The sequence below is a fragment of the Festucalex cinctus genome, chromosome 1, assembly GCF_051991245.1.
Source record: "Festucalex cinctus isolate MCC-2025b chromosome 1, RoL_Fcin_1.0, whole genome shotgun sequence".
NCBI lineage: Eukaryota > Metazoa > Chordata > Actinopteri > Syngnathiformes > Syngnathidae > Festucalex > Festucalex cinctus.
The window spans coordinates 54,523,947-54,547,138 of NC_135411.1; the positions used below are offsets into that span (position 1 = coordinate 54,523,947).

The following is a 23,192-nucleotide window of genomic DNA, read 5'->3' on the forward strand; positions in this document are numbered from 1 at the left end:
GAATTCAAGATATTTTTTTTTTTGTCGAGCATCTGTATGTTGTTTTTGACAAGAATGGGGGGGGGTTGAAGAAAACAGGGTATTTTTTTCGTGGATTTTATTTCATGCTCCAAAAACATCACCCACAGCTCTGCCCGCTGACATCCATTTTTGTTAAAAGATTGCAAGAAAAAAAAAAAAGAATTTTTTTTTTTATTTTTTATTTTTTTTTTAATTCCTCCTCGTCATTTTTGCAGCACTGCCACTTAAATGCTAAACGGTGCTTTTTGCACACTTCCAAGCTTCTATTTATATATATATATATTTTTTTTTTTGCATTCACCATCTGTACCATCAGCAAATAAGACGTATTAGTGAGCTTTAACAGCAGGTTTATTGATAACAAAGGTGTCAAAGTCTGGTGCGCACAATCACAGCGTGTCGTATGAGGGAAAACCCCTTTTCAACCTTTGTACGCGGTGATTCAGCTTATCTTTTAGAATGACATCTGAGTAAGGAAATTAGAGATGATCAAGCGGGAATGAGAGAAAGCCCTTGCTATTATCTTATGTTAGGTTATTAGCACAATATCATTAGCCTTTCCATTTTAAATTTACCTCATGTCAAATTTGACTGGGGGCGGGTGAAAGCACTCCAAACAAAACAGTAGTGGTGTGCGTTAGGGCACAAATTAGCAGTCATGTTGATTATTTACATTTTTTTTTTAATATCGTTGGTGGGACACAGCCACCTTTGCAGATTGTGCGCGTTTTGGTACAATCACCCTCCGATGTCAAACATTGGCTTTGATGTAACCGCGACATCTTTAAGGTTCGCGTGAAATTGGGGGTTCGGCTCCCCCCTGCCTGGCAGAGATAGTGCAGCTCAAACAGGTTCAAAAAAAATATACCCCCCCCCCCCCCCCCCCAACAAAAAAAAAAGAAAAAAAAAAATTAAAATGGGCGGCAGGGTTCCTCTCTTGAAAGAGTCTTCATGCCCATCAGTCAGGTGGCAGGTGCCATGGTGCGGTCACTGTGATCTTGCTGTAACACTATGCCGTCGGGGTTGGGCGGGGCGGGATGGGGTTTTGTCACTGCAAGACCAGACCAACCTGAGGAGAAATGGGACAGCATTTGAAGAATAGGGTTTGAAATGGGCTACAATTTCGGGGAAGACATGAAGAAAAAGGCCACCATTTTGAGGACTACATTTACCGTATTTTCACGACTATAAGGCACACCGCATTATAAGGCGCACCTTCAATGAATGACATATTTTCAAACTTTTTCCATATATAAGGCGCTACAGTAGAGGCTGGGGTTTTGTTATGCATCCATTTGATGGTACTGCGCTAAAGGGAATGTCAACAAAACAGTCAGATAGGTCAGTCAAACTTTATTAATAGATTACAAAGCAGCTTTCTGACAACTCCATTCACTCCCAAAATGAATAAACAGCTGTTTTATTATTTTCTTTGAGGTAAAGTATTAGTATTAGCTCGCGATCCAAGATGGCGGGACCAATAGCGTCTTGACAGCGAGACCTGTTGCGGCTCAATATTGATCCATATATAAGGCGCACTGGATTATAAGGCGCATGGTCAGCTTTTGAAAAAATTGAAGGCTTTTAGGTGCGCCTTATAGTGAGGAAAATGCAGTACATGTATATCAAAATGACTGCCATTTGCCAAGCGATTAAAGGTACCTTTTCCGAGCCCATACTGGGACACTTCCAATTGTAAAGATAATACTGTAGATTGCCATCGCCGATGCCGAACTTGAGCTTCTCCAGAAAAGTCTTGTTTTCCATGAGGTCCAGTGCGTTGAAGACGTCAAAACCTTTCTGCACGACAAAAACCAAAACAAATACATGTTCAGCTGACCTGGATGGAAAAGTAACATATACTGGTATATACAGCCTATGACATATTTATATTACACACCGATTTGGCCAGGATGAGGGCGTCGGACATGAGGTCCAGCAGTGGGGTGGTGGTGTGAACGTTGTAGAAGGAGTAGGCCGCTTTGAGAGTGCGATGCACAGGGTGATTCATGATGGTGGACGGCAACGTGTAGAAACTCAGGAAGTCCGTCACTTTACCCTCATTCTGCCGAGGAAAGGATCAAATACATACATGTCGACATTTGTCAAATTATGTTTTTCTTTTACAGTAGTTGACTTGTTTCTTACACTTGTATGACACTTTTTAATTCATTCATTTACTTTTTAGAGCTGCAGCTTCTGTTGGCTGGGACTGCTTAGATCTGATGTAGACCATTTGAGCTTCAAATTAAATTTCCAAATTAGAATTTCTAACACTGATTTGAAAACAAAAATACTTCAAAATTCAGTGTAAATACAATGTAGAGAATATTTTATTCAAATCCAAACTTAAACGCCACAAAAATATCACAAGAATATGAAAGTATATCTGTGCCAACTGACTGGATTTTAATTTCCCGATTGTAATGACGTTGCCATTGTTGTTTACGTTGTAACGCATTCAGTACGGAGTAGGGGTGTTAAAAAAAAATCGATTCGGCGATATATCGCGATACTACATCGCGCGATTCTCGAATCGATTCAATTAAAAAAAAAATCGATTTTTTTTTTTTTTTTTAAAGAGCTCAGAATTGTTCATTCGGTAGTCTTACCGATTCAACGTCTTATCATCATTGCCTTTTCTTTTGTGTGTGTGTGTGTGTGTGTGTGTGTGTGTGTGTGTGAATCCATTTTTAAACTTCCATTTTTAATGGAAAAATATTCAACAAAACGTCTGACTTCGGGTTAGGATTCACACCTTGAGCATGGAAGAATGTTATATGAACGGAACATTAAGCCTTAATATTTTATTTTAATGCTGTTCAAACATGAAACAGATTACAACCTCTATAAGACTGAAATTTCAGATAAATAAATAATACATTTTCATATAAATCTTACACTCTACAAGCTTACTGATTAGTATTTTCTAAATTTGAATGAAAAAAAATCGCAACAATCGACTTATAAATTCGTATCGGGATTAATCGGTATCGAATCGAATCGTGACCTGTGAATCGTGATACGAATCGAATCGTCAGGTACTAGGCAATTCACACCCCTAGTACGGAGTAACGTAGAATGGCAGCTGGCTCTCTGTCGAGCAATGTGAAAAGCATATAAAGTAAGAAAGGTAAGCCCCTGTAATGTTCCTAAAGGGACGATCAAAACTCTTGAACGCATCTGGTGAATAACGAGACCACGGCGTGGGAGAGGGTGACTCTCCCAATTGCATGTTGTTTTTTTAGGAACGCTACTGAGTCTTGCTTTCTTTTTAGACGTTTCACATTGCTCGGCAGAGTGCCATCCTACGTCACTAGGACGTAAATAACAATAGCTGCGTATGTCCAAATAAAATTTCTACAAAATGCATTAAACTGGAAATGATTTTTGAAAAATAAATCTCACATTTATGTTAGTAACAACCAAATAAATAATATAGTGCAAACTTGTCATTACAATTGGGGATTCTTTTAAGTTAAAATTTATAGGTTGTTTTTCCCTATCAAAAAAACAAACCAAACCCCGTCAAGAAAAATCAAATGATCTTGTGATCATTAATCGTGCTGTGTCACTACTACTCCTGGCAGCCTGTGATGTAATTAACATACATTCAGGGGTAAAAGTGGCTATAATTTTTTGCCGAAACTCCTTAACAAAAGGTCACCTTGCAGCCAGATTTGTATTTATTTTTTTGTTAAGGGGGGGTGAAACAACAGGTCTTACATGCATTAGGCTACATTACACTTACTTTAACATAATTGCAACAAGGCATATATGACAAACTGATTTTTCATTCAAAATTGTATTTTTTTTTAATGATGTTCAAAATAACAGTGGACAAATATGGAGGACCAAAACTGCCAAAATTCGAAATAAATAAATGACTAAATAAATAAATAAATAAATAAATAAATAAATAAATAAATAAATAAATAAATAAATAAATAAATAAATAAAGTGAAAATAAAAATGAATATGAAAACATATAATTCCAAAATTATATCTACAAAAATAAATATAAATGGAAATAAATCCGTTTTTATTTTGACTTTTTGTCATTTATTTATCTAGACCTTTAATTATTTAATCATTTATTTATGTAGTCATTTATTTATCTATTTATTTAGTCATTATTTATCTATTTAATTAGTCATATTTTAAATTTATTTCGTAATTTATTTATTTATTTTTAATTTTGCTCCAGCAATGGACGACGATCTTGTCCACTGTCTGCTCTCACTTGTTGTCTAACAACTCAAGTCGCAAGTTGAGGTGACGGTGGACACGATCGTCGTCCATGGCTGGAGCTCTCCATTGTAAGCCGGCGAGACTTCCTTGTTCGCTGAGTTGTTTCCTCGTCCAATCACAGGCAGTTTACAACGGTGCAGTCCAACCCAAGACACGCTTAGGACCGCCCCCTCATTTGAATAACACTTCCACTTGGCTGCACGGCTCAAAACTGCCAAAATTAAAAATAAATAAATAAATAAATGAATAAATAAATAAATAAATGTCCAACTAAATAAATAAATAAAACAAAAAGATACAATAAAAACACATTTATATTTATTTTTGTAGATATAATTTTGGAATTATATTTTTTTATATTCATTTTTATGTTCACTTTTAGACATTTATTTATTTAGTCATTTATTTATTTCGAATTTTGGCAGTTTTGGTCCTCCATAGACAAAAACATCGACGTGCGCACATTGACGTGACTCGTCTGATACACAAACACAGGAGCTGGTGGACAGAACTCCATGGAATAAATAAATATCAGTGGAAACTGAAAACGGATTAAACTAACACTATACAAGCATACTGGAACAATTCAGAAGCACTTTATGCTAAATTCACACCAAAATAGGGCGGAGCGTTCCGCTGTTGTGCTAAAATAGCCTATTACCCCAGTTAAAAAAATAAAAATAAAATGTATCCCCTGCTGCGGGATCTTATAACTTTTACCACAGAAAGGTGGAGATTCTTTAAAAATGTTCCCTTTACTTTTAAACAGGCATTTAAACGTCAAACATCTGGAACAAAACCGAAAAACAAAATATTCACTCGTCTGAGCTTTTTCTATATATATATATATATATATATATATATATATATATATATATATATATATATATATATATATATATATATGAGATTTCCTACTGTGTGCAAGGTCATTGAACGCACCTAGAGTAAAGTGCAGAATGTGAGCGACCACTTGCTTTTCTTTTGCTTCTCCGCAATAAATACTTTTTTCTTGTTACAAAACCCCATTTCTAAAACTGAAAAACACAAGTGTGTTCTTCACGTATTTATTGAAAAAGGTGTTGTACCCATGGTAGGGAATACAATTTTTATACGGGGGAAGCGTCTGGCTCCAGTTGACAACAGACAGGATGCTGTGTGTGACGTAGTCCATCCCCGAAACCGATGTGGCACATATTTCAGCACGATGACAGTTCAAATTTTTCAAATTTGGCGAATAAACGAATCAACAGATTCCACCGCGCCGCACCAAGTTGTCCTCACCCCAAACCCACCGTTCCGGTCCCAACTCTTTTACCGGTATGTTGTACTGGACTGTTCTGACCCACTTTCACCCCTGCGTACGTTTTACTGATGCTCTTTACCTCCACCAGGTATGTGTCGATGATATTGTCGCGGGGCAGCAACCAATGGGAAACCTCCTCCTGATTCATGACTGGCACCAGGTTGAACTGGCTCAGGTACTCGCGCAGAAGGCGGCACACGGCCGGCACGTCTTTTTTGGTCATCGGTCGCAGACCCGCCGTCTTGGGGGCCTGCAGAAGGAGGAAGGGAGTGCATGTTGGATACGGCGTATATAACGAGAGAGGCTGGTGAGTGCGTGGCCACGCAAGCGGACCTCAGGCAGGCGGTATAACTTCATGGTGCGCTGCATCGTCATGTTCCTGCTCAGGTGGGAGAACTTCACCTCGATCAGCTTGCGAGAGTTCAACGAGCGATGCCAGTACCTGCACAACAACAAGTGAGAACCTGCAGACCTGCATGAGGCGTTCGGAATCACTCACTATTCAATTTACCACTTTGTAGTGATCTTTGAATGCGTAGTGGCTCGTATAGGTTATTTTTTTAAACTATAAAATATATTCAACTAAATAGGAAACCTTTTATAGTGTTAGTGATTAACTAATTTGCTCCCAAAACGTATAATGTTTTATTTTAAATATTACCAGTGTCCCAGAGACGTATTTATCCAATTTTTTTTAATGCAGCCTCTGAATTGAAGAGAACGATTGAAGCAATGGCAGTAATGGTGGTTATTACAAAAACGGCCAGCAGGTGGCAGCAGAGTATATAAGATCAGCCTGGGCCATGCTGCAACAAGCTGTGTTCCCCAGTTTTAAACAGATTTGTGACTAATGATGAAACTTAGCTATACTCTAATGCTAATTGCTGCAAAACGGAAATGGATAGAAATACACTTTTTTTCCTGATGAAAGAAGAGACTCAAATCTTTTTTTGGTAGGTTCCATGTTTCATAGCAATAGAACACAATATTGTGTGGGCAAAATCAGTCAAAATCCAGTAAAACATCCGGGAGCGAAGCGGGTTGCTTCAGTGAAAATTATGGAGAGGGATTTGTCTCAAAAATATTCACTCAAATAAATTTGTGATTTTCACATGTTTTTGAGAGCCACAAATTCTTCCGTGATTTTCACGTTTTTCAGATCCACAAATATGATTGATGATTTTCACATATATTTTTCAAGTGCACAAATATATCCGCGAATTTGACATCTTTTTTAATTTTGTGTGTGCATTTTCCATGACTTTTGCTTGCAACTTGTCGAAAAAGTGCATTTGTGGATCGTCGCATCCATTTATTTTTGAGACAAACATCCCGCTGTTTTCGAGATGCTCACAGACACAAGCCCTCAGACAGTCACGTGTCTAAGGCCCGTTCCTCCGCCGTCCACAGGGTGGCAGTGTTGCCGTCTCCATTGAACGAGAACGAGCTATTTCTCGTTTAAAATTGGACACTGAAAAACAGAAATCGAGTCTTTATCTGACCTTCCATTATGTGTTTATTTTATTTTATTTGGGAAACAAAATGAGACATTTGTTTGTTTCCCTTGAGCTTGTTTTGCCTTCACTTGAAAGACACTCGTCTTCTGCTGTATATTTTCTTCTTCTACGCCACTAAAGTAGCAGTGGCCCACTGATCTGTATATATCTGTGGCTTGTGGCGAGATGGTCAATATTTTGTAACAACTGGACGTTATGTGCTGCTTTGAAAAACCCCTTTTTTTCCGCTCAGTTCCTTAGACCCCAATATTAGATTTGGCAGAGGCATTTATTATTATTTTTTAATTAGAGTTATAAATCATAACTAATTAAAATAATAATAATAATAATAATAATAAAATAATAATTATAACTTATAATTATTTAATTTTCTCCTGTACTAGATATCATTAAGTATATCAATTCTACATGTATTTAAGGAAAGCTGTAAAATGTCTGAAATCCTGTTTATGTTTAACACATTTAAACATCATAAATCATGCTCTTTCTACCAAGTACTGTCTCAAGTTTCTTGAGAGGATTATTATGGCGGCTTCGCAGCTTCAAAAGTCTTGGCCTATCGGCTATCCAGTAATATATACAGATCAGACTAGTAACCAAAAACGAACGAGCCGTTTCCCATTTCTCTTCTCATTTCAAATTGGAAATTGAAAAACAGAAATCGAGCCATTATCTTGATCCTCTATTATGTGTTACTTTCACACAAGTCAGGAAAGCCTACCTTAATTTGTTTCCCTTGAGCTTGTTTTGGCTTCACTCGAAAGAAAGACTGCTTTAGTGGTGTAGAAGAAGAAAATTGAACAGCAGAAGATGAGTATCTAGTGAGGATGGTTGTTCGTCTCTGTGTGCCCTGCGATTGGCTGGCAACCAGTCAAGGGTGTCCCCCGCCCGCTGCCCAGAGCCAGCTGAGATAGGCGCCAGCACCCCCCGCGACCCTTGTGAGGAATAAGCGGTCAAGAAAATGGATGGATGGAAAGATGAGTATCTTTCGAGTGAAGGCAAAACAAGCTCAAGGGAAACAAACAAATGTCTCATTTTGTTTCCCAAATTGTGCAAAATAAACACATAATGGAAAGTCAGATAAAGACTCGATTTCTGTTTTTCAGTGTCCAATTTTAAATGAGAAACGGCTCGTTCTCCTTCAATTGAGACAGCAACACTGCCTCCCCGTGGATGGAGGAGGAACGGGCCTTAGACGTGTGAATTTCTGAGGGCTTCTGTGTGTGAAAATATCAAAACCGCATGATGTTTGTCTCAAAACTAAATGCATGTGTGCGACAATCCACAAATGCACTTTCGACAACTTGCAAGCAAAAGTCATGAAAAAAGCACACACAAAATTAAAAAAAAAAAAAAAAAAAAAAAAAAAAAAAAAAAAAAGACGTGAAAATCGCAGATATATTTGCGCATGTGAAAAACGTGAAAAATCAAGAAAATGTTTGTGGATCTGAAAAACACACAAAAAAAAAATCACGAAAATATATTTGTGGATGTGGAAAACGTGAAAAATCACAAATTTATTTGTGTGAATATTTTTGAGACAAATCTCTCTCCATAGAAAATGGCTGCGAGTCAATGAGTTACGGTGTAGGGAATAAGTAAATGATTCTGAACACAGCCTATTATCCAATCACGCCCCCCACCTGCATGTGCCCACGGGTTTGGGCAGGACCACCCCGGCCGTGTACACCGCCTGGAAGATGCCCTGCAGGTTGACGCGTCTGGTGATCTCTCGGATCAGGACCGGGGCCACTCGCTTGGCTCGGAGCTTTTTGTGGACGCACAAGAAGTTGATCTCCACCATCTTCTTTTCGCTAAAATAAAAACACACTGATAACTTCTTTGTCTCTTGGTATCCTTATAAGGCCGTTGCTCATCTGCATACATGTCGTAGATGTGGATGGTGGCAGGGATGGCGCTGATGAAGCCCACCAGCTTCTGGTTGGAGTTCACCCTCACCCCGCAGTGCCACTGAGGCAACCAGCCGGGGGGCCGCAAAGCCCTGTGGAAGGGACAAAATGGTGTCTCCAATTCAATAAAACTCACCTATTAGATGAGATGAGAAACAAGTGCTTGGTGAAATTAGAGGACCATCAAAAGGTCTGATGATGCTCACCACAGCAGGAAATCGGGGGAGTAGTCAAACCGAAACATGTTGTCATCATCTTCCACATAGTTCTCATTGAGCAGAGTGTAGAGCTCCTTCAGCTGGTTTGAAGAAGAAAAAGTACATTATGAAATCACAAGATGTTTTTGTTATTTAGTATTTAGTGATTATTTTTGTCTTAATTTGGGGAAAATTATCCTTCCATTACTCACTGAAAACTGAAAAACTGTTAAAGATGAATGCATCCTATTCACTGTCAAAGCGAAAGTGGAATGGTCAGAAGCTTTCATTTTCATCTAGCACTTAACGGCCAGTACCCAGCTCTGTGGAAGTCTCACTTTGTAATGATTTGAAAATATTAACATTCACAATGATATATGAAACCTGGAAAACAGTGTGCTAGAACAATGGATCTTTAATCTTACATCCTGTGCAGAAAAAAAAGTCCACATGCAAATGTTACTGAGCTTAGATATGAAATAAACACTTGATTGTGTGAAATAGAAATCTTGATCTTAAGTAATATGTACCATCAGTGTTTGGATCCCGCCCAATGTTGATTAACTCAATTCAATGGTTAAACTTGTGTCCATAAGGATCTAAAATCCAGAATTATACTTTAATGCATCCGGTTTCATCTTTTTCTTTTTAAAGAGTGGTAATACAAGGTGAATGCCTTAGTTTCCTGCTTTTTTTTTTTTTTTTTTTTCCAGTCGTCGGCTCAATATTTGGGCTTGCTGTCTTGGTACTTGTCCAACTCGAGTAGAGTCTTTTTTCCTCATGTTTGTTTTGGTGCTTTGAATGTTGTTATTTCGGACTTTTGTTACATTAGCATTCTTCATAATTCCATGCTTTTTTTTTTTTTTTTTTTTAGCGCACCCTTGCCTTTTCTCATTATTTCCCTGCCAAACCGTGACAACTACGCTTATATATAAACGATAATCACTATAACATGGCACCTTGACTTTTAACTTTGAGTGTAATTCAGACCATTAAAACAAATCCTAATAACTTGATCAAATCCTTTACAGCCTACAACTTACCACAGCAGGGTTGCCCAGGTCCAGGGTGTCCCAACAGAACCCTTGCGGGAGGCTGTAGGGCTCCTCGCGGATGTGGTCCTTGTCGGGTTCGATAGAGCCGTGCGATGTCACAGTCTCGCCTGTGGTAAAAAAAAAACAGGACCGTGGTTCATTTTAGTGGTTGGGAAGAGAGTGCTTAGCATGTCTTGTTGATGGTGTTTGTAATACCCAGCTTGGGCACGGGCTGCGTGTCCCAGAACTGGTAGCTCCTCCGGCTGGCTTCCTCCATGGTCTTGGCGGGACCTTGGCCCACCGAGAAGAGCTCAATGGCCTTCTGGATCTCCTGCAGCTTGTCGGCAGGCAACGAGTTCACCTGGAGAGACAGAAGACATGGTGAGAAACTGGTGAAAGGGAGTGTTTGGATCCTTTAACAACTCAAAAAATTGTGTCACAGTAGTAAAATAAATCATACGGTTTTAGTTGTTCCATTATTGTAATATATGTCAAATGCATTTTTATTGCATTTCTAGTGCTCCAATATTGTCCTACAGTGTGTTTTAAAACGTGTTTCAGATAGTTTAAAATGTGTTTATTAAGGGCCAGCAGTGATTCTGTGTGATTTATTTCAATTTTAGATGCAACACTTTTAACTGAATTAGTTTTTAAGTAACTTGTTTTCCCCATGGCGGCACGGTAGCTGACTGGTTAGCACGTCCGCTTCCCAGTACTGAGGACTCAAGATCGAGTCCAGGGTCCAGCCTTCCTGGGTGGAGTTTGCATGTTCTCCCCGTGCCTGCGTGGGTCTTCTCCGGGTACTCCGGTCTCCTCCCACATTCCAAAGACATGCCTGGCAGGTTGATTGGGTGCTCTGAATTGTCCCGAGGTGTGCTTGTGAGTGTGGATGGTTGTTTGTCTCTGTGTGCCCTGCGATTGGCTGGCAACCAGATCTGGGTGTACTCCGCCTACTGCACGGAACTGGCTGGGATAGGCTCCAACACCCCCGCGACCCTTGTGAGAAATAAGCGGTCAAGAAAATGGGTGGATGTTTCTGTATTTTACTTTTTTTTTTTTTTTTTTTTTTTTAAACAAATATTGTCAATTATAATTATGTGTCATGTTTTCAGCTAGAATTTTTTGAAGATTTTGTCTCAAGGATTTTTGTATTTGTTTCAAATATTTAATTTTCATCTAAAATTTTTTACAGTTGAAATGTTTTTTGTATTTTTGTCCCTCATATTTGTCTATAATTTTCAAATATTGTTTTTGCCATAATGTTTTTTTTTTTTTTTTTTTAAACTAAGAGTATTGTGAGTATTGTTGCATTTTTAAATTATTTTTTCCAATATTAAGTCATGTCATTACTTTCATGGTTTTTGTTGTACTATTGTTTAATTTTAGTCTATCATATGTATTTTTAATAACATTTATCTACTCCTTTTTTATTATTATCAGACGATACTTAATTATTGTGGGTGATAAAATGCTGTTTTAACATGCATCTGCCTAATAAAATACTCCACTTGTAAGTCGGAACTACTAATGAATATATTTTTCAAAGTGCCATCTTACTATTAATGTAAACTATTTAACTTAAAACAGTTACATATCAGCTACTTTCTATTAAGATTACTCTTGTGAGACAATCATGGCATTTCAGCCACCTATTTTTATTCAAATTCTCAAAAATTACGAAACAGAAACTGATGGAAACGCCAGAAACTCAAACAAATAAATAAAAAAATAATAAAATAAAAAAAAAGACCCAAAATTCATTCGCAAAAAGGTTTTAGAAGGGGTGGATTTTGAAGCGTACCGAAAAAATGAAAATGCGCATTTTGGCTATGGCAACAGCTTTTGCGAATAAGCAACTACAAGATATATGTCACAGGTACGTTTTTAGTCACAAAATAATAGCGATTTTAGAATTAAGGGAAAGAACAATGCAATTTTAGATCAGTAATCTGTCCATTTTGTTCAAATCTGTTTTTGTTAAACTCCTACTGTACAGTTGGAGTGTAACGATATATCGATATCACAATAAATTGTGATACTTTGTCTCCTAATAGTTTATCAATACGACTACGCAAGTATCGTGATATTTGTAGTTTATATATACAGCCACTATAACAGCATCCATTACTTATTGAGCAATTACTTGGTGGGCCGCTAGGGGGAGCGCCTCATAAGACTGGCGGGGAAATGTACGGAAGTCCTCAGGCGAAGAAGAATCATGAGTTTACTTTTATTTACTTATATTTTTTTAAATTGTATTTATTATTAGAATTCAAATTTGTTTACAGAAAGTGATCTCTGTTAAGAAGACATTTGCATTTATTTAAAAAAATATATACAGAAGACACCAGTTTTAATATTGTGTTTCAGTGATGGTACAAAAAGAAACGATTTTCTCATTGAAAAAACATCAGTTTATGTCTTACGTAGTTTTATCGTAGATTGTCGTGGTTGTATTACCTGTCAGTATCGTCATATCGTGAGATAATCGTTATCGTGAGACTTGCATCGCATATCGAAGTTCCCACCCCTAAATCAGGATGTGATGTGATGTAATGGCTTCAATGGGCTCTTTACACAAATCCATTACTTCCTGAACTCATTACCACTCCTTCATTTCCTGTCTTTTTGAGTGGACAAGCTGATTAATCCAGGTGTGCCTGATCTCAGTAACCACGACGGCAATGGCCAGACACACCTGGATTAATCAGTTTGTCCAATCATGAAAGACAGGAAACAAAGGAGTGGTTCTATTTCGTCCCTCCCGACCGCCAGAAGGCGGTGCTTTAAGCACTGAATGTTCCTTTCGCGCATGTGCAGTTCGAGTAATGCATACCAAATTAGTCACCTGTGACCCCTGGGTGACCCTAGAAGGGTATAAGTTCCGGTGTCACCCAAGGTTCGTTTCCTCTTTTCTTCTCGCGTGGCATATGCATACGACACATTTTCGAAGAGTGTAAGGATTGGGATTTGTATTTATCCTCTTGACTGCGCCGCTTGGAGCCTTGTGACCGGATTGGTCGGAGCTGCGTAGTTCGCCCTCCAAAGGCTGCGGCGACAGTGTTTTTCTTTCTTTCGTTGTGACCCGATGTGGTCGCATGTTCTAACCTCCCGGGGGGTGAGGTTATTGACTACTTCTGTTGTCTTCTTTGCCGTCTTATTTCCGCGTTTTCTGCGGTGTTTTGAGTTTTTGTGTGGCTAGCCTCGCGTTAACGCCCTGGCTACCACGACTCGTGGTTTACCCTATTTTTTCTCCGCTGGCTTTGGCGGCGTTAGCGCTTCTCTCGGTTTATTAGCACCGCTTTCTCCGAGGGTGTTGCCGTTTGGTTGTTGCTTTCCTTTTTTGTGCCTTTGCTGGTGAGGGCAGTGTCAGCGTCCCCGCTCCCAGCTTACGGCATCGCGCTTCTCGCTCGATTGTTTGTCTTACTTACTTTTGTGCGTGTCCCGCCTGCGGTGCGCACCTGGCTTCAGCTGTGCAGGTGGCGTTCGCGCCCCTTTTCTCAGCTTGTCGCCGCTTTCACGACTGCTGTCTGCCCCTCCCGCGCGTCGGATGCTCCGTGTGCGTCTGCTGTGCAGGTGGCGTTCGCGCCCCCTTCCCTCGGCTTATCGCTGCTTTACCGGCTTACTGTTTGCCCCGAACCACGCGTCGGCTGCTTGGTGTGGGTCTGCTGTGCAGGTGGCGCCCGCGCCCCCTTCCCTCATCTTCCCGCTCATCGCTGTTTGGGCCCCTTTGTGTTCGCAATGGAGGACTCCCGTTGCTGCGTGGACTGTGGTATCCTCTTTGAGGCCTCCGATGTCCTGGACGATCGCTGCCCGAGGTGTCTTGTTTCTGACAGTGCCGGGGATGGCCGGGCCTGCTGTCCTGGTGTCAGTGACCTCCACTGGGTCATCTGTCGTCCTCCCAACCGAGGCGCCGGAAACGTCTCGGTGTGTCCTCTGCTGTACATGCCCCCCCCCCCCCAGGAAAAGGGCGGCGCAGCGACGACTCGTTTCGGAGGTTGGGCGCCTTCAGGCTGAGCTGGCAGAGGTGAGATCTCTTCTGCAGGACCGTCACCCTCCCACACTTACGGGGGTGCCGGGACCAACTGCCCCACCCGTGCCACGACCATCCACCCTGCCCATGCCGCGACCATCCACCCCGCCCATGCCAGTGCTTCCTCCTGAGGAGGACGGCATTTCCTTGGCAGCTTCGGCTTCCTTTTTTCATGACGACGACCGTGACCCGGGGTCTGTGGTTTTGGGACCGAACTCTCCAGCGTCCGCTCAGTTTTCGTCCAGTGAGGCGGGGGATGGTTCTATGCGGGCTGTCCTGCGCAATGCTTTGGACCTCCTGCATTTGGAGGTGCCTCCACAGGCTCAATCGGCGTCTGAGAGCGCTTTCTTCCGGCGCAGGCGCCCTTCCTCGGCCTTTTCTCTCCCCGCGTCTGAGGACTATGTGCGGGAACTACATGCTTGCTGGTGGGATCCTGGGGCTCTCTCCCATCCTTCGGCTGATGGCCGTGATTTGGCAGCTATGCACGGTGCTGCAAGTGTTGGCTTGGACCGGATGCCTGCTGTGGAGCCAGCGTCGCATCCCTCATTGTGTCCCCGGAGGAGACCCTTCGGCCGTCTGTGCGATGTCCTCGACCCCAATGTCGTGTGACTGACGACCTTCTCACACGGGCCTATGGTGCTGGTGCACGTGCTGGTCGCGTTGGAAACTCTTTGGCTCACCTCATGCTTGCTCTCTCTACATCCCTGCAAGCGGACAGCGTGGAGGCTGCTGTGTCCTTCAGTGATGCAGCCCTCCAGGCTTTTGCCCTCATGACCAGGGAACACGGCCGACTCATGTCCTTCCTAGTGCAGGCGCGCCGCCAGGTGTGGCTAGCGCAGTCCCCCTTGTCGGAGGCCTCTAGGAGGGCCCTCCGTGGTGTTCCTGTGGAGCCGGGGGAGCTTTTTGGTTCTGCCGCTGTGGGTGCACTGGAAAGGACGGTTAAGGCTCATGAGACCAGGAAGCAGCTTTCCAGCCTCAATAGGGCCCTGCCTCCCCCACAGGGTAGGCCTGGGGCACGCTCTGCTTTTCATCGCTTTCCTCAGCCCCAGCCTGCCGAGGCTTATGGCGCCCGGCGACCCTGCAGAGGCCCGCCGGGAAATTTCGCTCCTCCGCCTACTTGCCTTCAGGGCAACCACGGGCTGCAGGCCCCACCCACCGTCCCTCTCAGGCCCCAAGGGGCCGGAGGGCCAAGGACTGAGGCCTTGGGGCCAGCCATCGGACATTTTTCCCACCAGCAGCTCAGTTACTGGGCTGCTCGTGCCTCGGACCCATGGGTGGTCTCCATCTTGACCCACGGGTATGAGCTGCAGTTCCGACGCCGGCCTCCTGCTTCCTGTCGGGTCAGGGTGACTCTCATCGCCGACCCGGCAAAAGCCTCAGCTCTGGACCAGGAGCTGTCCGCCCTCCTGGCCAAGGACGTGATCGAGGCCGTGGACCCCCTGGCACAGCCCAGGGGCTTCGACTCGACGTACTTCCTTGTCCCAAAGAAGACCGGTGGATATCGACCGATACTGGACCTGAGGGGGCTCAACAGACATAACAAGGTATTGCCATTCCACATGCTAACCACGAACGACGTCTTGCAGTCGCTCGCCCAGGGGGACTGGTTCACGTCTATAGACCTGAAGGACGGCTACTTCCACGTCCCCATCGCACCTCGACACCGTCGATTTCTCCGTTTTGCCTACAAAGGCCGTTACTGGCAGTTCCGTGTGCTCCCTTTCGGGCTCTCCCTCGCCCCGCGGGTCTTCACTCGGTTTGTGAAGGCTGCTCTGGCGCCCCTGCAGTCTGTGGGCATGAAGGTGCTGCTGTACCTCGACGACTGGCTCCTCTGCGCGCCGTCGCGGGCTCAGGTGATCCGGGACACCTCCGATCTCCTGTCACATGGGGCCCGGTTGGGTATCAGGGTCAACTTGCCCAAGTCCTCTCTGGTCCCCTCTCAGCGGACGGACTTCGTTGGTGTGACGTTGGACACCACGGTTATGAGAGCCCACCCATCTCCTCACCGAGTCGACGATGCTCTTCGCCTCCTTGCGCTCTTTCGAGGGGGCAGGCTGTTGCCTTACGTCGCCTACTTGCGGCTTTTGGGCAAGCTGACGTCCATGACGGCTGTGGTCCCGTTGGGTCTGCTGACGCTGCGCCCACTACAGAGGTGGCTGAACGGCTTCCATTTGGACGCCAAGTGGCACCGCCACCGGAGGCTCAGGGTGTCCCGTCGGTGCCTCCTCGCCCTGGCACCTTGGAGAGAGAGGGCTTTTCTATTGAGCGGTGTCCCGCTGGGTGTGGCCCCGGCCCACCGCGAGTCGGTCACCACGGATGCCAGCCTCACGGGCTGGGGTGCTGTCTGGCAGCACAAGACGGCTCAGGTCTGTGCGCGACAGGGTCGATCACATCAATGTGCTGGAGCTACGGGCGGTGCACCTGGCACTCATGCACTTCTTGCCATACCTGAGCGGACGGCGTGTTCTCATACGGTCGGACAACACCACGACCGTGTTTCACATAAACCATCAGGGCGGCGTCAGGTCCGCCCGTCTGTTGGAGACCTCCCAGCACTTTCTCAGGTGGGCTGCTCCCCGTCTGGCCAGTCTACGGGCCACCTATCTGCCGGGGGTTCGGAACCAGCTCGCGGACTCTCTCTCCCGTCGGGGTCCTCCTCCGGGAGAGTGGCGCCTCCACCCAGAGGTGGTGCGCATGATTTGGAGCAGCTTCGGCACGGCGGAGGTCGATCTCTTTGCCTACGAGGACTCGACCCACTGCCCGCTTTGGTTTTCCCTGAGCGAGGCCACCACCCCTCTGGGTCTGGATGCACTGGCGCAGCCGTGGCCGGAGTGCCTTCTCTACGCCTTTCCGCCGCTCCCTCTGATATGGCTGATGCTTCAGAGAGTTCGTCAGGAGGGGCACACACTGTTGCTGGTGGCCGCCTTCTGGCCGGCCCGGACGTGGTTCCCCCTGCTCCGTCAACTGTGCTCCGGCGAGCCGTGGCGTCTCCCCGACAGGGAGGACCTGTTGTCTCAACAGGGAGGTCGGGTTTGGCATCCCGACCCTCGGCGCCTTCGCTTGTGTGTTTGGCCACTGAGGGGCCCCGACCGCTGCTGACCGGCTGTGCAGTCTGTCACGCGGACCATTCTTAATGCGAGGGCACTGTCCACTCGGCTACAGTATGCCAACAGGTGGAAGTTGTTTGTGACGTGCGGAGACCGCGGGGTGGACCCTGTTTCGTGTTCGATCCCCACCATCCTGGATTTCTTGTAGTCCCTTCTGGATAAGGGCAGGTCTCAGTCTACTCTGAAGGTGTATGTGGCAGCTATTTCTGCCCGGCATGTTGGTGCTGATGGCGGCTCCGTGGGGCGCCATGAGCTGGTGTCCTTGTTCCTCAGAGGGGCTCTGCGTCTTCGTCCCCGCCCGGCTCCTCGGGTTCCGGCGTGGGATCTGCAGTTGGTGCTGGACGGCCTGTGCAGGCCTCCCTTCGAGCCCCTGGCGGGGCGGACCTTCCGTGGGTGTCGCGCAAGACTGCACTCTTGCCCGGCGTTGCCTCCGCCAAGCGTGTCAGCGACCTACACGCTTTGTCGGTTAGCCCTGAATGCCTGCGATGGCACCCGGATGGCGCCGGCGTCCCTCTGTGGCCGAACACTGCCTTCATTCCCAAGGTGTTGTCTGGCTCTCATTCTAACCAGCCTCTACGGCTTACATGTTAAGTACCCCCTCCTGCTGATGGCGGGGACAGGCCGGAGCTCTTGTGTCCGGTGAGAGCCTTGCAGTGTTACATTGATGCTACGGCGGGCATTCGTACGTCTGCCTAGCTTTTTGTTTGTTATGGTGGTCCTACCAAGGGCTCCGCCCTCTCCAAGCAGCGCTTGTCTCACTGGGTCGTGGATGCCATTCGCCATTCCTACCTGCTGTCGGGCCGCCCCCTGCCGTCAGGGGTGCGCTGTCACTCCACCAGGAGCGTTGCCACGTCTTGGGCCGCCCTGAGGGGTGTTTCCCTGGAGGATATCTGTGCTGCTGCCTCATAGACGACGCCTTGCACCTTCTCCAGGTTTTATAGCGTGGATGTCTCCTCTCCTTATCCGCTTGGCGTGATCTTGGGTCCTGCTGGGGCTTCTCAGTGAGGTTTGTGTCTGGGATCCCTCGCGACTACGCCGGTATTAGTCATTCAGTGCTTAAAGCACCGCCTTCTGGCGGTCGGGAGGGACTAAATAGAACGAAAGTTACGCCTGTAACTACGGTTCTAAGAGTCCCGGACGACCGCCAGGGCGTCCTGTCGCTCGGAATCCTCGTGTTCACGTGAGAAGATTCCGTAGGAAACAAACCTTGGGTGACACCGGAACTTATACCCTTCTAGGGTCACCCAGGGGTCACAGGTGACTAATTTGGTATGCATTACTCGAACTGCGCATGCACGAAAGGAACATTCAGTGCTTAAAGCACCGCCTTCTGGCGGTCGTCCGGGACTCATAGAACCATAGTTATAGTCTTAACTTTCGTTTTAAGTTCAGGAAGTAGTCAAGCTGTGCAAAGAGCCCATTGTCAAATTGTAAATGTTCATGCCTTAGCGAGGGGGTCTTGAGAAGTTTCTGTGGCCGCGCTGCCCTTTTTCTTCTTCTTCTGTTTCCTTTTCTTCTTCTTGGCACCGTTGTCGTCGCCCATACCCCTGTCACTGGCACACAAACGATGGGAGTGGGGTTAGGACATCATTTATAACATTGGCTATACTTTTGTACAGGGTGTTGGTAAATTCACTGGGTACTGAATTGATATCTGGGTACCAAATCTCGCAACTCACCGCAAACTCATCTGTTTGTGCTCAGGCTAAAGCCAGGTCGAATATAAAAAGATTGTTTTGATCCCATATGGTGCTTAGAGCTGAGCAACTACAATTAAATAAAGAGAAGGATTTTTTTTCTGTTTTGGGGCACTATTCATTGTAGGGATCAGTCCCTATCCCACGCATATAGCAGGGGTTCACTGTAAATATGTTGCAGCATGTACAATTAATTAACATAAAACATGTACTTTAATAAACTATAATCGCGCAGTGAGTTTCCAGATATCCTGGTACACCAACTCTATACTGGTTAAAAGGTGAACGCACTACAATAAACAAACATGCAGAAACATAAATATACCAATTTTTATCTCCTTTTAATTTGTTTTGTTTTTCATGAACAAACAACATCAAATAAGTTGTCACAGACAACCTTTCACCCCTACCCTCCAAGACTACATCTCTACCAAAACTTATCTTCACTTTAGGTTCGGTTTAAATCACTTTAAGTCCTTGCCCTCACACCCACATAACCTTCTTTACTGAACCCGCACACCTCCACTCACTCACATCCTTCTTGTGTCCGCATACTTACGCAAGGTAATCTCATTACTGTATTGTCTGAGGACGAGCACACACAGATGGCACGCCACATGACCAAACGAAGGGGTGACCGTCCATGCATATACATATATATGTATGTGCATATACAAAGGTGTGCAAGTGAGGGGTCTGGGTCAATAGATGACAAACAAAACATTATGTGGGTTGTTCCATGAGCTTCCACCGCAAGTGTGCTTTATGCTCCACCCATCTGGGAAAAAAAAAAAATCTCATGGGGGGGATTGGAGGGATTCCCCGCTCAACATACTGTATATGTTAGTGTACTTCTACTGTACTTTAAACTGTATGATGTTTATTTGTTTCAAGCATTGTTAGCCATCTTTGTAAAAAGTATATAAATAAAATTGACTTACACTGACGTAAGTGCAAATGTTTGCAATTGCCTATATTGTTTAAATCCCAATCCTGTATATACCTAGAACTGTGTTCTCAAAACAATATAATTTAAAAATCATCTTACAATCTGAGCCTTAAAAAGAAATGTCTTACAGATTATTTGATTTGAGGGAAAAAAAAAAGCACTAGAAGTGCAAGGAAATGTATGTTGCTGCTTCGCAACCTGTAAAAATACCAATGACTACTTTCCTAATAACCATTTTATTCCATTTTTGATCATGTGACAGACACCCCTTTTTTTCCCCCACTATGAGTCATGTTTTGAAGTTTATCACGCTGCTTTCTCTGGCACCAACTCCGCAACAAGCCTTGGTTAAACCTCGACTGAAAGCTTCTGTCATACTGTTCTCAGCCAAGCAGGATGTTTGCTAGTTACTCTGCCGCTAAAACGTTTGGGTGGCATCTTATAATAATATAATACCGCAGTAATACAGTACTGCGTTAACAAAAAAAAACAAACAAAAAAAGCAGAATAAGTACAAATAGGTGGATTTTTTTTGCAAACACTAGTGGATGGGCCACAGAAAAACGTACGCGTTGGTGAGTTTGTGATTTGCGAAGGTTCACATTTTCTATGTCATAAACTAAATTTGAAATGACCGTGCTTTGGGATAATGTACAGGGCTTAAACTACTCTATTAATAGAAGTAACTATAAGCTATTTTTGTGGTGTCTGCTATTGGTGATTTTTTTTTTTTTTTTTGCTATTCACCAAGTCTTGGTCCCTAACCCTGTGAAAAGCAAGGGTTGACTGTAATGGGGTGAATTATATTTTAAATGGTATATTAAATATATAGCAAGGGTTGATTGTACTATATTGGCAACTACAGAGAACAATATTGAACCACCATTTTGGGCCTCAACCCTATAAAGGGAAAGACTTACAGACACATGCATATATATTTATATCTTCTTTGACATACTAAAGGTATTATAGAGGATTCTGAAGCGAACGAGTAACCGTGAGCACGCGTAACCCAGAACAGAGGGTGTGTGTTGTCACACACACACCTTCTCTGATTTTTACGCAGGAAACATTGAATGAATAAACAAACCACAGCAGCTGAATCGATAGAATCGATACTAACGCGAGTAACAGTATCGGATCAATACCAGAGTGCTAGTATCGATAGTTTACATTTATTTATTTATTTTGGTCCCTCATGGGTCCCTTGCGCAATCCCTTTGTGGCACACGCGCATGTGCCGGCCTGCCAATCACAGAGGGACTTGTGGTAATTTTTTTTACAGTAAATGACATAATATGAGTCATACTATGCTTCATTTGAGCTTTTACAACTACTAGTTGAGCTAAGTATTCGTGTAGCACAACATGTATCGTTTATGTAATGTGACTAGAGGAACTTCGGTGGCTGACGTTTCTTTGAATGCAGATGAGTGACAACTGACAGGGACTAAGAATATGAAGATTAATACTACTATTTAAATAACAGCCCAGTTGTGTTTCCATTGAGGATATTATCTTAAGGAATGTTTAAGAGCCCCCCCCCCAAAAAAAGTCACATTTGCAAAAATACAAAAATAATTTCAAAAAGGGAAAATAAAGTTAAAAATAGGACAAATGATTTAAAATGCCATAATATTTTATGAATCTAAAAGTACTTGGTATCGGCGATATTTGCACCAGTATTTACTTGGTATCGAACGATACCAAAATCTCAAGTTGAAGCCGCGAGGCCGCCATATTACTCCTCCCAAGTAACGCTTCTCGGCAAAAGAACATCTCTTTCAAAGCAGCACATATGAAAACTTGTGAAAAAAAATAAGATTAAATTAACTTGTAAAAATAATAATAATAATAATAAAGAAGTGAAATCCTCTAATACCTTTAATAATCAATAATAAAAATGACAAAAAGTCGGTTTTCTTGATTGAACTGTTGGGTTTTTAGGGGGGACATTTATGCACCATAATTGAAACTGATTAAATGGACAAGGCAGGAGAAGGCAAGGCAACGGCGTTTTCGTATTTGTCTTTATAAAACGCAACGGTGTGCTTTTTTCACCCCCATCTGATTTTGATTCGACTCCGAAACAGCCAGATAGGCTACATGGATCCTCATAGACAAAAGGGTTTGACAGCTAGCTCAGCTCGCAAAGCTAATCAGCATAGCATCAGCATGAACTCCATTAGTTGATTAGACCAATAAAACATAGTCATGAGGCTGAACTATAAACGTGTCAGCCGAGGCAAAGTAATGTGGTTGTCCTGTAGGCGCGGAATGCGTGAAATAGTATTCGTGTCGCTTATTATCTTTGTTTTCATTTAGCCTACTACGCCTCGCTAAGCACCGCCAGGCTAAAATGAAATCCCGCCCAATTACCACTGTGGACCAATCATATCTCAGACAAACGCTCTCCACAGCCAATGGGGTAAAAGTAAGTAGGCGGGCCTTTGTCTACAGACGCCAACCTTAGCTTCAGAAGCTAATAGGCAGAACGGGGAACGGGGCTCAGTGCAGACTCATTTAGTTGATTTGACACATTAAACAAACAAGTCAGGCTGAGTTTTAAACGTTAGAGCCAAGCCAAAGTTGTGTTATTGTTCTGTCGGATATTAATGTGTGAATGTTAAACTTACAAGCTTTGTTTTAAAGCATACTTTCGCCTCGCCACCTACCCAACAACTCATTATGACATGACATAAAATACCGCCCATTTATACCGCTCCCGACCAATCGCATCACAGGCCACTCACGCAAACTTACTCCCCAGCCAATAACATGCAGGCAAGAGGGTGGGAGAACCGTCCACTAGCTATTCCCCGACAGGCTCGCCGTGGCCAGCGTGCGCTCGTCTCTAACTTTGTCTAATTATTCTGTGACTATTTTCTCACAACGCCGCGACGACCAGCGAGCGGCTTTACCCATCGTCGAAATGGTGCTCCTCATTTTCACAGTCGCTGCAGTGTCCGTGGTCCTCTACGTCTTCTTTCCCCGGCAGCGGTGCTGTCTCATTCTCATCCGCCATTTTCAACCAGGAAGTGAGTCGATAACTCGTGTCCTCGAGGTCTTTAAACGTCCCTCGTTGTGATTGGTCCGTCGCCGATTATGGCAGCAAACCCTTTCACTGTGGTTTGCGAGTGTCAAGCGAATGTATTTTTTTTTTTTTTTTTT

The 23,192-nt window shown here is 44.0% G+C and overlaps 1 protein-coding gene across 1 annotated transcript; it reads right to left on the reverse strand.

Annotated features, from left to right (window-relative positions):
- Window positions 1–354: 354 nt before the first annotated feature.
- Window positions 355–23,096, reverse strand: nmt1a (N-myristoyltransferase 1a). The gene is made up of 12 exons (XM_077494765.1): window positions 22,943–23,096; window positions 18,821–18,929; window positions 10,453–10,597; window positions 10,246–10,364; window positions 9,212–9,303; window positions 8,981–9,097; window positions 8,739–8,909; window positions 5,912–6,020; window positions 5,658–5,828; window positions 1,922–2,086; window positions 1,684–1,821; window positions 355–1,090 (listed from the first exon to the last, which is right to left on the reverse strand). The coding sequence occupies exons 1-12, from the start codon at window positions 23,044–23,046 to the stop codon at window positions 1,070–1,072; spliced, it is 1,461 nt and encodes a 486-aa protein (XP_077350891.1). The 5' UTR covers window positions 23,047–23,096; the 3' UTR covers window positions 355–1,069.
- Window positions 23,097–23,192: the final 96 nt, after the last annotated feature.